This window comes from Danio rerio, chromosome 20, assembly GCF_052040795.2.
Source record: "Danio rerio strain M-AB ecotype USA chromosome 20, GRCz13ab, whole genome shotgun sequence".
Classification (NCBI taxonomy): Eukaryota; Metazoa; Chordata; class Actinopteri; order Cypriniformes; family Danionidae; genus Danio; species Danio rerio.
Window position 1 is genome coordinate 27,784,110 of NC_141040.1, and position 13,058 is coordinate 27,797,167.

General features: G+C 35.1%; 1 protein-coding gene across 1 annotated transcript in view; it reads right to left on the minus strand.

Moving 5' to 3' along the window:
* mdn1 (midasin AAA ATPase 1) overlaps window positions 1–13,058 on the minus strand; it is a 70,774-nt gene that overhangs the window by 46,731 nt on the left and 10,985 nt on the right. Inside the window, exons 11-24 of the mRNA XM_087298163.1 lie at window positions 11,478–11,559; window positions 11,312–11,407; window positions 10,805–10,917; window positions 7,992–8,140; window positions 7,860–7,920; window positions 7,556–7,767; window positions 5,422–5,525; window positions 5,179–5,323; window positions 4,320–4,416; window positions 3,778–3,891; window positions 3,248–3,395; window positions 1,255–1,362; window positions 987–1,138; window positions 83–261 (exon numbers count right to left, since the gene is read on the minus strand). Coding sequence (XP_087154289.1) covers window positions 83–261; window positions 987–1,138; window positions 1,255–1,362; window positions 3,248–3,395; window positions 3,778–3,891; window positions 4,320–4,416; window positions 5,179–5,323; window positions 5,422–5,525; window positions 7,556–7,767; window positions 7,860–7,920; window positions 7,992–8,140; window positions 10,805–10,917; window positions 11,312–11,407; window positions 11,478–11,559 — 1,760 coding nt within the window. The remainder of the gene's footprint in view (window positions 1–82; window positions 262–986; window positions 1,139–1,254; window positions 1,363–3,247; window positions 3,396–3,777; window positions 3,892–4,319; window positions 4,417–5,178; window positions 5,324–5,421; window positions 5,526–7,555; window positions 7,768–7,859; window positions 7,921–7,991; window positions 8,141–10,804; window positions 10,918–11,311; window positions 11,408–11,477; window positions 11,560–13,058) is intronic.

A 13,058-nucleotide genomic window follows, 5' to 3' on the forward strand; every position in this document is an offset into this window, starting at 1 on the left:
CATAAACATCTCTTTGCACGATTCTTTTGAGATTGATACACTTATGCATTCCATCTTAGTGTGCACACAAAAGGCTCTTTACCTTCTTTAAAGACAAGTTTGCCATGCTCATCGGAGGAGTAGCAGCCGATGTACTCCTGAATATCTGTATGCTCGTGATTATTGATTCGCACACATTGGTTTCCTGTGGAAGCTGCAAGCCATTTTATTAGACTGGTCTTTCCAACAGACGTTTCCCCCTGAAGGAGCACTGGATGGATGCTAATCATGTAACACAAAAGCAAAAAAAGAAGAAATATTGTGGAACATGAAAACATAATTCCTTGCATGTAAGGAATAACTACTAAGGAACTAAAAAAATACACATAAAATCTAAGTTGCCTATATCTAATGAGAGAATTTTTTTATCTCATTACATGGCATGTTATTATATTACAAAAAGTTAATCTGAAGAACTATTAAAATAATTGAAAAAATCCATGTCATGACTTTGAACATTGAAAAAATTAGCTCATGCTCATTAATTTTAACAAAAATACTGTAAAAACTGTAATATTGTGATCATTTAAAATATTACATAACATTTAGTTAAATCTTTTATTTTTTATTTTAACAGTTGTATTTATACATTTAAAAAGTATTTATTCCTATTATGGCACAGCGGACTTCAATGTCACATCCTTCAAAAAATCAAATCAGCGATTTGGTCATCATTATTACTGATGTTCAACTAAGAATTTACTTATTTTGTTTTTCAAAATCAATAATGCCATATATAACTGCCCCAGATAAATGATACTAAAAACAGATGAACCAATCAGATGCTATCACCCTCACAACCCAAAAAAAGGAAAGCCAATGACATCCTTTACAACGGTTACACTCCCTCCCACAACAGAACAGACAGATCCTGCATATATACGTATCGACAGAAGAATTGATCTACGGAACGTCACAGGGGACATATTCAGGGTGGGTTTTCCTACCCGGCGGCCACCACCCGTGCAAGATCTTTCAGGTTGAGCTTGACGGAGGGTGTGAGGATGTAACTGGGGTCAACAGCGGGCTCCTTATCGCCCTGACTCAACCAGTACTCGTCTATCTGAACACACATGCGGTCCTTCGGCTGAGGGATTGGCTGAAGAAGAAGGACAGGTTCATTTTTAAAAACTTCAAATGCTAGTCTACAATCTATTCATTTAAACTAGCATTAAGATGGATTAAAGTGTCTTACTGAAGCTCTGAATTGATTACCTGTCTAAGACATTTCACATTTCCTCCTAGTATGTACTGACACACCAGTTTCTGGACGATAGGGTGAGAGCTGCGATCTAGCTGAGTAAGAAAACTCAAGCAGAAACCCTGCAAAAGATAATAACATGTCTATGAATATACATTTCTGCTTTAATTTTCATTTCACAGCACAATGTAAAAATAAACACTTGTTATTTGTCTCAGACCTGAAAAACCAGTACAGAGCCCTGATGAGCTACAGAAAGAATGCTTTAAACAATATTTAATAGAAGCCTTTAACAGGTTTACTTAAATTTAAATAACTACTGCTTGTGTGCAAATTACATAAATGAAAACACTCTTTCCTCATGTGCCAGAAACTACTCTAGACCAGTGGTTCAGAAAGTATGAATTTAAAGGTCCAAATCTTTATGTTCCAGGTCCAGTAAACATAGGTTATAATAAAACTTGAGTTTAATAAGCATGCACGTTTAGAAATCAACCATTTAAAAATGCAATGCTTTTTCAATTTAAAAATACTTTAAAAAAAACAAGTGTAAAAGTGGCTAAATGAATAGTGATGCTTAAATTTTTTTTATCATTATTTTTTAAGGGTTTTCACCTTTAATGGATAGGACAGTAGAGAGTATTGACAGGAACGCTTGGGGACCAGAGAGAGCGGAAGGTTTCGTATCGGACGTCAAGTTGAGAATCAAACTCGGATTGCCGTGAGCAAAGGAGTGCATGTGTCAACACACTGACCAAAACACAGAGCAGGCTAAAGCAGGAGTTCAACTTTTTCTTTTCAACTTTTGTTAACAACTTAACAACTTCAAATTAATACAAATCAGAACAGTTTTATGCTGGGTCGGAACAAAAAGCACACATACAGACGTCAACATTTAAAGTGGATCAAACATTTTTTTTATTGAAAATTGTCTAAGACTATTGAACAACACTTATTCTTGTTTTAAGATAATTTTGAGCCACTTCAAATGTTGGCTACTGTACATTTCTGTTTAATCATCTTTAAAAACTTAAACTTTTTTTGATCAACTATTTTCTTCTGGAAACCTATATAAAGAAAAACTGATATCCTACCCTAAAAAAACGATTATTAAAGTAAAGCGTTTCACCCGATTAGGCAACAAGTCATATGGTGACTGGTTTTCATGACAACAGCGTCATGCAGAAAAACTAACATCTTCGGTTTCATTTCGGAACATAAAAAAACGAACAAGACTACAAGTTTGACACACATTTTTCAAAGTAGTAAATCCACACTTTTAATCATTTACACACAATTAGTGCTCTTAAAATATGAAATGGAGTCTGGATTGAATTCTCTCAAAGTCTGGATTTTGTTTCTTGCACAGACCAATTGTTTTGCTTCATAAGACCTCAAGTGTATCATCAGTAGCCACAGGTATTTCTTTTGTTCAACATGTTAGTGTTTTTGGGTAACCATTCACTTGCATTTTGTGAACCACCAAGTACTAAAGAAAACAAGCAATCAATACATTAGATGGTCTTAGGGTAAGTAAACTACCAGCATATTTTCTGTTTTGGGTAAATTCTGAACTTAATAAATAGCCATGCTTTGTTTGTGTGCATTTCACAATAGTGTGTACAATATGACCCATCGAGCAGTTGTCATTGAATCCTGACGTCAAGTACAATTTAGAAAGCATGGTGCCAGTGAGTGATATCCAATCTACATCAGACAAGAGCGATGTGTTGTGACGTGACAAACTAGCTTTCATTATAATCAATCTAGCTGATAAGAGTGTCTCACACATGGTAGCAGAGACAGAATTATTCATAATGATGGAAGCGAGTGACAACTAATTGCGATACTGAAGAAAAAGTATGAAACATCCATGCACTGAGACTCCATGAACTCCTTACACAAACAAATTCTTTTTTCTGTTACGTAGAATACATTTTCACTGAAAACATACAGACTTTCGATTTACAAATCAGGCATTAACTGTAAGGAGAACAGCTATATTACCTCATAGAGGGATCTTTGGATGTTGTAGCAGGGATCAGAGGCCACAAACTTCAGAGCTCGGCATAAAGTACGCAAACTATAGTGTGGCTTATGACCTGTACCATCCACTAGACGAGTGTTAGCCTCCTTACGAACGGCCAAATAAAAACTGGGGAGAAGCAGGAAAGAACATTATAAAAGGAATGGACACATTTGTTAAATGAAAACAAGCCATGTCAGCTCACATTTAAATCATCATCATCAACATTGTCAAGTAAGAGTGACTTGTGCTATCAGTGACATGTGATTCTCACACTGTAAAAATTATATTTATTTTAAGGATGTAAATGAAAACAAAAATTTTACAAGATCACACAATTACAGCATTTATTCAATAGTTTGCTTGTTGTCTCTACATTTGAATTTTTTTTTAATTAAATGGCGGAAAAAATTGTGTGTATGGTTAAAAACAAAATTATAAAAAAATTAAATGGAGAGCCAGTTTCGAGTAGTATGAATGACAGTGGAGACCTGAAGAACTGTACACAAACCTGATGATCCCATGGATGATTCCTCTGGACAGGTTAAGGCCTTTGAGGTAGTCCGAGACCAAGATTCGTAAATCGCTCTCACTCTCCAGCTCCTCCACATACAACTCTGTGAATCTGATAGATAAATAGGGACATGATTTTATATGAACAGCACTCCCATAAAGAGTGGAACACAACACTTAAAGGGAAAGTTCATCAAAAAATAAATATTTATTCAACTATTTACTCACTCTCAAGTGGTCCCAAACCTTTCTTCTGTTGAACACAGAATATGATATTTTAAAGAAAGCAGAAAACAACCATAGTAGGAAAAAACTATTACTATGGAAGTCAATGGTTACATGTTTCAAGCTTTCTTCAAAATATCTTCTATTGTGTTCAGCAGAAGAACGAAAGTCAAACAGGTTGGGTACAAGTGAATGATGAGTAAATGATGACAGAATATTAAGCTTTAAGTGAACTCTCTTTTTAAGAATGCATTACATTTGGTATCTGCAAACAAATCTGAAAGATATTTTACAAGTAGCTTCTGCCCCTCTCACCTGTTTCTAATGCCAAGTGGCAGGTTCCTCTTGCCTACATCAGTGGCTGGGTTCATGCAGGCAAACAGACGAAAGTCCGAGTGACGAAAAAGAGGCTCTACAAAAAAAGAATGACAGATATTTAAAAAAAACAAAAACAGGAAGTTTAAAACTTTACATTAAATACATTTGGCCTGATTTTGCGAAAAAATATACGCCATGTAAAACAACTGCGTAAAACAACACCAGCTTAATAAAGGGACTAAGCCGAAAAGAAAATGAATGAATGAATGAATGTATTTGCCATGCCAGTTTATTTTTATTTTGCTTGAAACAGTACATCAGGATATAATCTACTACAGTTCAAAAGTCAGTAAAACATACAAATATAGCTGGCATTTATGTGCAAAATATTTTTCTTTTATATACAAGCTTTGTTCTTTTTTACTTTTTTTATTGTCTAACCCTTAAAAATCATCCTTTTCAACAACTATAAGCAACACAATTGTTTTCTTTAAACTTTGATACATTGATAATAACGATAATGATAATAATAATAGTAATAGTAATAATTATATATATTATTATAATCATTATTATAATTATTACTATTATTATTATTGATTTCTGAAGGACAATGTGGTATTGCATATATATTTGCAGTATTGGTGAGCAGGAGACTAACACACACACACAAAAAAAAAAATTTAGCAAACTGTTGGCCAATCAATCACTGACAACTAGCTGAGCTACAACAACTAGTCTTCAACAAATACCGTTGAAACAATGACCTACAATAACCTATGCTTACATAAAAGAAATTTAGCCAGTTCTATAAAAAGACAAAACAATTCCCGATGAACACTTTGTACAGACTCACCAGTATCGCCTCTGTCCAGTAGCACCAGTGACCCAGAACTGCCCTCCAATAACCCGCTCAGACACTCCAGCGTCTCTGCAGCAGCCAGATTAATCTCATCCAGCAGGATCCATTCACCTTTCTTCACAGCCTGAGCCAATGTTCCCTGAGTGGACACACATTTAGTCACAACATGCATGAGATAAACAAACAGAGAAAAGAAAGGAAGGGTTGTAGAAAAGAGGAAAGAGCAGTGACAATTACTTCCACAAACGCAAAGACCATAGCAGATTCACAGGCCCGGATCTGTTCCTGCGTCTGACTGAGTTTGAGAGCCAAAGCCTCCCACTGCTCCTGCAGCAAGGCAGCTATCAGAACAAGGAAAAAGACAGTGAAAAAATAATGCATTCTCAACAAACAAACAAAAAAAACATTATTTATCACCAATCATTTTTAAATGTTAAATATTATGTGGACTCGAAATGATTGATCAACATATTTTGTCTTGATAGTGTTTACTGGTATGAACACAGGACAACATGTCACTTACATGAAATCAGCCTTTCCAAACAGCACACCTATACAATCCTACTTTTTTTTCCCAATAAGCCATTTCACTTGTTTATAAATGACAACAGTGAGGAAAAATCTACTGCAACTTCTGTTTTATGCTGACTTTATCCATATATTTCTCTGGCCCCCATTGACTTTCAAGGTATTTATTTCATACTACAGAAGACAATGAGTGCACTTTTGTAATATGTTTTAGAATAACTGGTGCATAAGAGATAGTTAACCCATTGCCTCATCATATAATGTTTTGCACAGCAAATTGATGAACACATTTTATGTATTAATATTTAACTTAATCAAGAGATGCAATGAATTTGTTGTGTACGTAGACATTTTCACATCGTACATTAGAATTACAATCCTGACTCCATCACTACCCATTATCCAACCCTTAAAGGGTACCTACGATGAAAATCATCTTTTGTAAGCTGTTTGGACAGAACTGCCTGTATGTACAGTGTGACCACCGTCATATTAGCGTGATAGAAGCACAGTTAGTTACTTTTTTTTTAATATCCTGATGTTAAAATAGGATATAAATTCCAGTGATTTTGAGGTCACCGCAATATGATGTAGGAGTGTGGTTTTCCCCTTCATACCAAATTGATTAACAAGCACCATGTTTCTATAATAACATGTATACACATGTCCACTGAACATTTTTTTGCAAATAAAATGGAATTAAAATATCTGTTCCATCTCTCTGTGATTTTTCTAAGTTTAAAACATTTTTAAAACACAGCATGTTTGTAAAAAAGACAGTAAAATCTGTATGTACTGTAATTCTTAACCGCTACAGTCACCACATCTGGATGGTGTCAGTGGACGCTAATGTGTGAGTGTGTGTGGTGCAAATAGAATTTGTGTGTGACTCATCATTTCAAAAAGGCTTTTTCAGAACAGAAGGTGGGGAGAAGCAGCTCTTTTGGATTTAAAGCCATGGGCTACTAAAACAGCTACAATGCATTTAGACACCAAAATGGGCAGATTCTGGAGGCTATAACAAATTATCTGATGGGTATTTTGAGCTGAAACTTTACAGACACATTCTGGAGACACCAAAGGCTTACCTTACATCTTGTAAAAGGGGTAAAATATGTGCACTTTAAAGGAAAGTTTACTCAAAAATGAAAATTCTATCATAATTTACTCACTCTCGTGCAGTTTTAAACACATTTAAGTTTCTTTCCAATGTTGAAGATACAAGATATTATAAAGAATGCTGATTGCTGGAACCATTGAGTTCCATTGAAGAAAACATTTGCAAATAGTAGTAAAAAATGTACTAAAAAAAGTCAGCAACCAGCATTTTTCAAAATATCTTCTTTTGTGAAACTTAAGGCTATAAGGGTGAGTGAACTATCCCTTTAAACCTAATCACACCAACAAACCTGTCTCTAACCTTAACTCATAGTTCAATAAATCTAATATAATGTTGGAAACAAGAAACATAAATGTTGTTAAATACTTTACATACTATTCATCTTATTCCCTGCGCAGCCATTTGAGTCTTTTTGGCTCGAGACTCACTGTTTCTCATTCACTTACATTCATTTTTAGAGGTTAAAAACAGCTCATTTTGCTTCTTGATTTTCTTATTACACTATTCTACCTTTATGTATAGTCATGCAAACACTTATTTGTAGAGCAAGTAGTTTCATCATTTTCTGCGGTTTATAATTTCAAGTCATTTCTCCAATAAGCAGCTGAATCAGAAGTTTTAAAACAAATCGCAAAAACGAGCACACTTCTGCATTGAAGAATAAGGTCAATACAGTACACATACTGTCAAATAAAGTCTAACCACAACACATTTGAACCTTACCATTGGGTTTATCATGAAGTTCCTTAGTTAGAGCTGATTTGCAGACATGGTCCATGAGCTTCAGAAGGTCCTGCCAGCGTTTGCCTCTGAAGCAGGTTTGGACGTGACCCAGAAAGGTCAGGTTCTGTTTTCTTGAGTATGTCTGAGAGAAAAGATCCTCAAACGCTTCCCGGAGGGGCAACAGGATGAGCTTATGATCCACTGGTTTATACCTTCAATTATCACAGAGATCAAGGTCAGGAATAAATTAAGCTCTCAGAGAGTTTTCTACTTTTTAATACTTAAATTAGTCTTGTCATCTCACCCTCCCAGTAGGTCAGCCGTGTCACTCTGCTGGTTCATGTTGACCACTCTGAGTCGGTGTCCTGCAGGAGAACAGAAGTGAGCAGTGGTGTTCAGTGTTAAATGTATACGCTCTATGTAGTTCAGGTGTTACCTGTCAGTCCTGCCAGGTACTGGACGGTGGAGGTCTTTCCTGTGCCTGTCTCCCCAACCAACAGGATAGGCTCTCCTTTAGTCACACACACTGAGAGCTGCTCCAGGAGGACAGAGGATGGACGAGTGGCGGCAAATGTTTGTCTGTCTCTATGAAGTAAACACAAATACATGTTGGCTATGACCAGTGTAAATATAGCATGACTTACTATACAGGAAATGCTTGATTGCTTGTCTCATCAAAAAAAAAAAAAGGGAAAAAAAGTGATAGTACTGCCCAGCACTAATCTGCTAAATACAACTAGAAGACATGCAGATAATAGCACTGACATCACAATCCATAAAAGTACTTACATATGCATATAACTTTTCTGTTGTACACCATTATTAATGTTATTATTAGTATTTTGAACTACCTTACACCTAAAGTGTAGGTGTAAAAAAAAAAAAAAAAAAAAAACTAATACTACTAATACTTCCCTTCTTAGACTTTACAGACCTAAAACTTGCCTTTAGTACTTATTCATTGTTGCTCTTAGTTGTGTAAATTGCTTCCTTGTCCTCATTTGTAAGTCGCTTTGGATAAAAGCGTCTGCTAAATGACTAAATGTAAATGTAAATGTAAAGTGTTATACACCATTATTAATGATATTATTAGTATTTTGAACTACCTTTTACAATTATTTATGTTTTGCTTTTATTGTAATTCTGACAGTTTTACATTATTTATTTTTTTAGGCTTCATTAGTTCATTAATTATTTAATTAATGCAAGCCATTTTTGTACTCCAGCTATTTTTTTCTTTTCATCTTTATATTAATTTTATGTAAAACTTACACTACAACAGTAAAAAAAAAAAGGTCAGAACAGTAAATTATTTTTAAGTCTTTTCCTCTCATCAAGACTGCAATAGTTACTATTTAAAATAACTACAAATTTCTGTAAAATGCTATTTATTCCGGTGATTTTGTTTGCAACATTACCACAGACACATCATCCTTTAGATTTTTTCTAATACTTTCATTAGCTACTTAAAAATGTTTTTTTGATCATGTTGAATATAATGGAGTATATTTTTTTCCAGTTTTCTTTGATGAACAGTATTTATATGAAATAAAAATATTTTGTGACTATATGAATATCATCACATCCTTGCCAAATACAAGTATTAAACAATTTTATCACCAAAATAAGAGAGATAACGACTTCAAGTTTTTGAATGGTTTAGTGTATATTATTGTAACAAAACCATTTTATTTTAGATAAATGCAGATTTTTGGATTTTGCTATTCTTCGTAGGACCCTGAAAAAACTACTCAACTGTTAATAAATATTTATAATAATAATAATAATATTAATAATAATAATAACAATAACAAATATAGCTGCAAGCAGCAATTAAGGGGCCAAGCACTTTTGGCCAAAAGGTGGCGCTGCTCCAGAAGATTTTGAGTACTTTCAGGGCATGGGGTTGAAGATGCATACCATGTTTTGTAATAGTATGTGAATGTGTTGGTAAAATATAGCATTTTTGGCCAAAAATGCAAATAGGCGACGCCCAAAATGGCTGACCTGTGAAAATCAGACATCATTCGACTCGGCATGCTCTGCCGGATGTAAAGAGACCAGTTTTATGAGTTTCGGACGAAAAGGTTGAGAAGTTAAAAGCTAAAAAGCAAGATTTTTGTATCTCCGGACCACTAGGGGGCAGTGCGCCGAAACTCCGCAATTAACCTTAGACCCTAGTTGTTATAACACACACCAAGTTTGGTGTGAATCGGTGAATGCGTTACGGAGTCTGTTGATCATGTGATTCAATTTTTGTGAAAATCGGAAACGGCCTAGGACGAGTTCAATTAAATAGGTTTTTCGAAAAATTTAAAATAGTGCGAAAAAATTCATGACGGAAAATGATGTCATAGGGTGCGTTTGAATCGGACTGAGCTAAGGAATCAGAGGAAACAAGAATTTTGATTGTAGACCATTCGGTTCAAAAGTTATGATGATAAACGTACGTGAAAGTTTGGACAAGTGGTGGCGCTAGAGAGTTTGATTTTGAGACTTCATATTTGGTCTGATTAATGTTAATACTGTCCTCTATCATTGTGCCAAATTATACAACTTTCCCGCATACGCCTATATGGGCTGCCATTCAAATCTGGCGGAAGAAACAGAAGAAGGAAGAATAATAATAATAGGAACGCTAACGGATCCAATAGGTGCCTACGCACCTACGGTGCTTGGCCCCTAACAATAAAGCAAATACGTATGTTTAGTGATTGGCGTAATAATGCTAAAAAATCAGCTTTGAAATCACAGGAACAAGTTATACATTTTAAAATATACTCAAATAGAAAACCATTTGAAATAGTATAAATGTTTCAAAATTTTACTTACATTTTTACAGTACTTTGATCAAATAAAAGCAGAATTGGTTAGCAGAAGAAACATCTTTAAAAAAACTATAAAGATCTTTTGACTGGTAGTGTAAATTTGATCTCAATTAACAAAAGAGCAACACAGAGAACCCTCTGGGAAGATCTGTTCCAAAATCACTATCCCCAAGTCAAAGAGTTCACAGGCATCACAACCAGTGAAGGAATCCTGCTACATTTTCCTGTGGTTTGCTCAAGGCCATTGTGTTCCTGGTCTTAAATAGCACTGTTACCAATCAATTTCTTGTTGACTCTATTTCTCAGTGGGAAGCCTTCAACACAGGGGTCAATGGCAGGACAGTTGCAGCATTTGTAACCAAGCAGATTGACAGTCAGGGAGAGAACGGCTGGGGTTATGCAGTAAATAATGCAGTCTTACATGCTCAGCCGCACCACATCACTCTGCTTGCGGAGTAACATCGCACGACCCACCGTCACTTCCAACTCCGTCACTGTGATTGCAGGCAGGTACATCTGGCAAAAGTGCTGCGCCTGAAATGTCACATTGTCTATTTTAGAGCAGGTTATGGATTATAAAATGAAATATGTCTCTATATAAAATAAGCTGTACTGTAATTCTGCACACTTTTGAATAATTAATTTCCATGACTTGTTAGAGTCAAGCAATGAGATATTTCAGAGCAGAACAAAAGCAGAAGAAAATATATATGACTATCAGAACTTTATGACCTTTCCAAGATTTTAAATATTTTTCTCTAGACCTAGACCTAAGGCCATAAATGTACACTAAAATTTTTTTTAAAAATAAATAAAAAAGAAGTTGTAAATCTACCAGTTATTTTCATTGGCCGTCCAATATTTTCAGTCATTAATGAGTAATTATTAATAACACATTCATTAAGTCATTAATAACACATTAGTGCACCTTCTCTTTGGATATGTTAAGCCTGCTGCCGATGATCTCTGCCATCTTGAGTCTGCTCTCAGATTTGGAAAGCATGGCAGTAAAGCAGTCCAGAGCCTAAAGAAGAAACAAAAAATTAATAGCATCTTATTAGAAATAATAATTCAATTATTAATGATGAACTTACCTCTTGAAACACATTCTGTGCTGTGGAAGCACAAGAGCTTTCAAAATTTAGGCAGATCCTTTCACACCATTTCAGCAAATCCCTGTTCATTTGTTAAAAAAAGAATAATATAATAAATAAGTGAATCTGTTTCACCTCCATGCAAGTACCAAACCAACATCACAATACATAAACGTAAAAAAATCAGTCAGTACAGTCAGTACATTAAAAAATTTTATCTGACATTTTATTGAAACTTTACATTTCAGTTTTTTTTTGTAGCTTGTCATAAAACAAACAAACAAACAAACAAACATTTTTTTCCAAAATTAGAGATTCTAATTTAATGTAGACCTCTAAACCATAGGTCTTAAACTCAATTCCTGGAGGGCCACAGCTCTGCACAGTTTTACTTCAAACCTAATCAAACATAGCTAATCTAGTAGTGCCAGTAGTCTTAAACACCTTGATTAGTTGGATCAGCTGTGTTTATTCAGGTTTGGAGCAAAAATGTGAAAAGCTGCAGCCCTCCAGGACCTGAGTTTGAGACCAATGCTCTAAACCAGTGGTTCTCAACCTTTTTTCATCAAGCACCACCTCAGAAAAAAAGGGTCTCTCCCAAGTACCACCATAATGATCAGTATTAAAAAAACAGTAGCGTAGTAGGCCTAGTAAAGCAGCTACAAATCTGCACAGTTCAAAAATGTGGCAGATTAATTCATATTATTAAGAATATTATTGTCAGCCACTTTAAACATTATAAATAGTCTGAACATGAACAATGTCCTGTGCTTATTTTAAAAATAACATCAAATTAAAATTTGCTTTTAAAAGTAAAAAATGGGAGGTTACTGTTCTTAAAAAGTACAAAAAAAAGTACAAAAAAAAAAAACTGTACTTAAATTTAAGGTTAACATATAGTAGCCATTTCATCAACACCTGGAAATGTTGCCTGGACCTCAGAAATATAGGCAATATATCATCATCATATTCATAGATAAATTATTTCTGATAAATTTTGAAATTATGTAGCATCTACATATGACATATTTGATTCCTCCGCATACCACTTGTGGTACATGTACCAGTCTGAAAACCACTGCTCTAAACCATCCTCAAAACTCTCCCTCCCTTCTCAGATGAGGCCAAAATCAAAGATTTCCATGGGCCAACTTTGGTCGGCGGGCCCTAGTTTGGGCATCTCTGCTTTATATGTATGCGGAAGAGCAGAAATGCAAGCTCATGCGATTTAAGCGTTTTTCAAAGTTCAAGTTCTGTGATGTATAACCTGCAAATCTTTTCTGTGAAGCCATGTGACTTACAGAAGAAACATCACAGAGTCAAATATTAATTTTGCATGCTCAAGTTTAAAAATATTCAAGTGATTTCTGAACTTCCACTTAAAAATCACTTTCACCAATACAATAGATAACTGTAGGCAGACCGGCTGCTTGCAATGTTTTTCAATCAGGGTTTCTGCAAAGGCCCTGATGGTAGTAGTAGGGGATTGAGGGAGGAAGTGGACGTGTATTGATTGTTAACAGCAGGGTCTCCACACACCACTGAACTTCTCCTCACAGGGCAGCTATCACATCTGACACA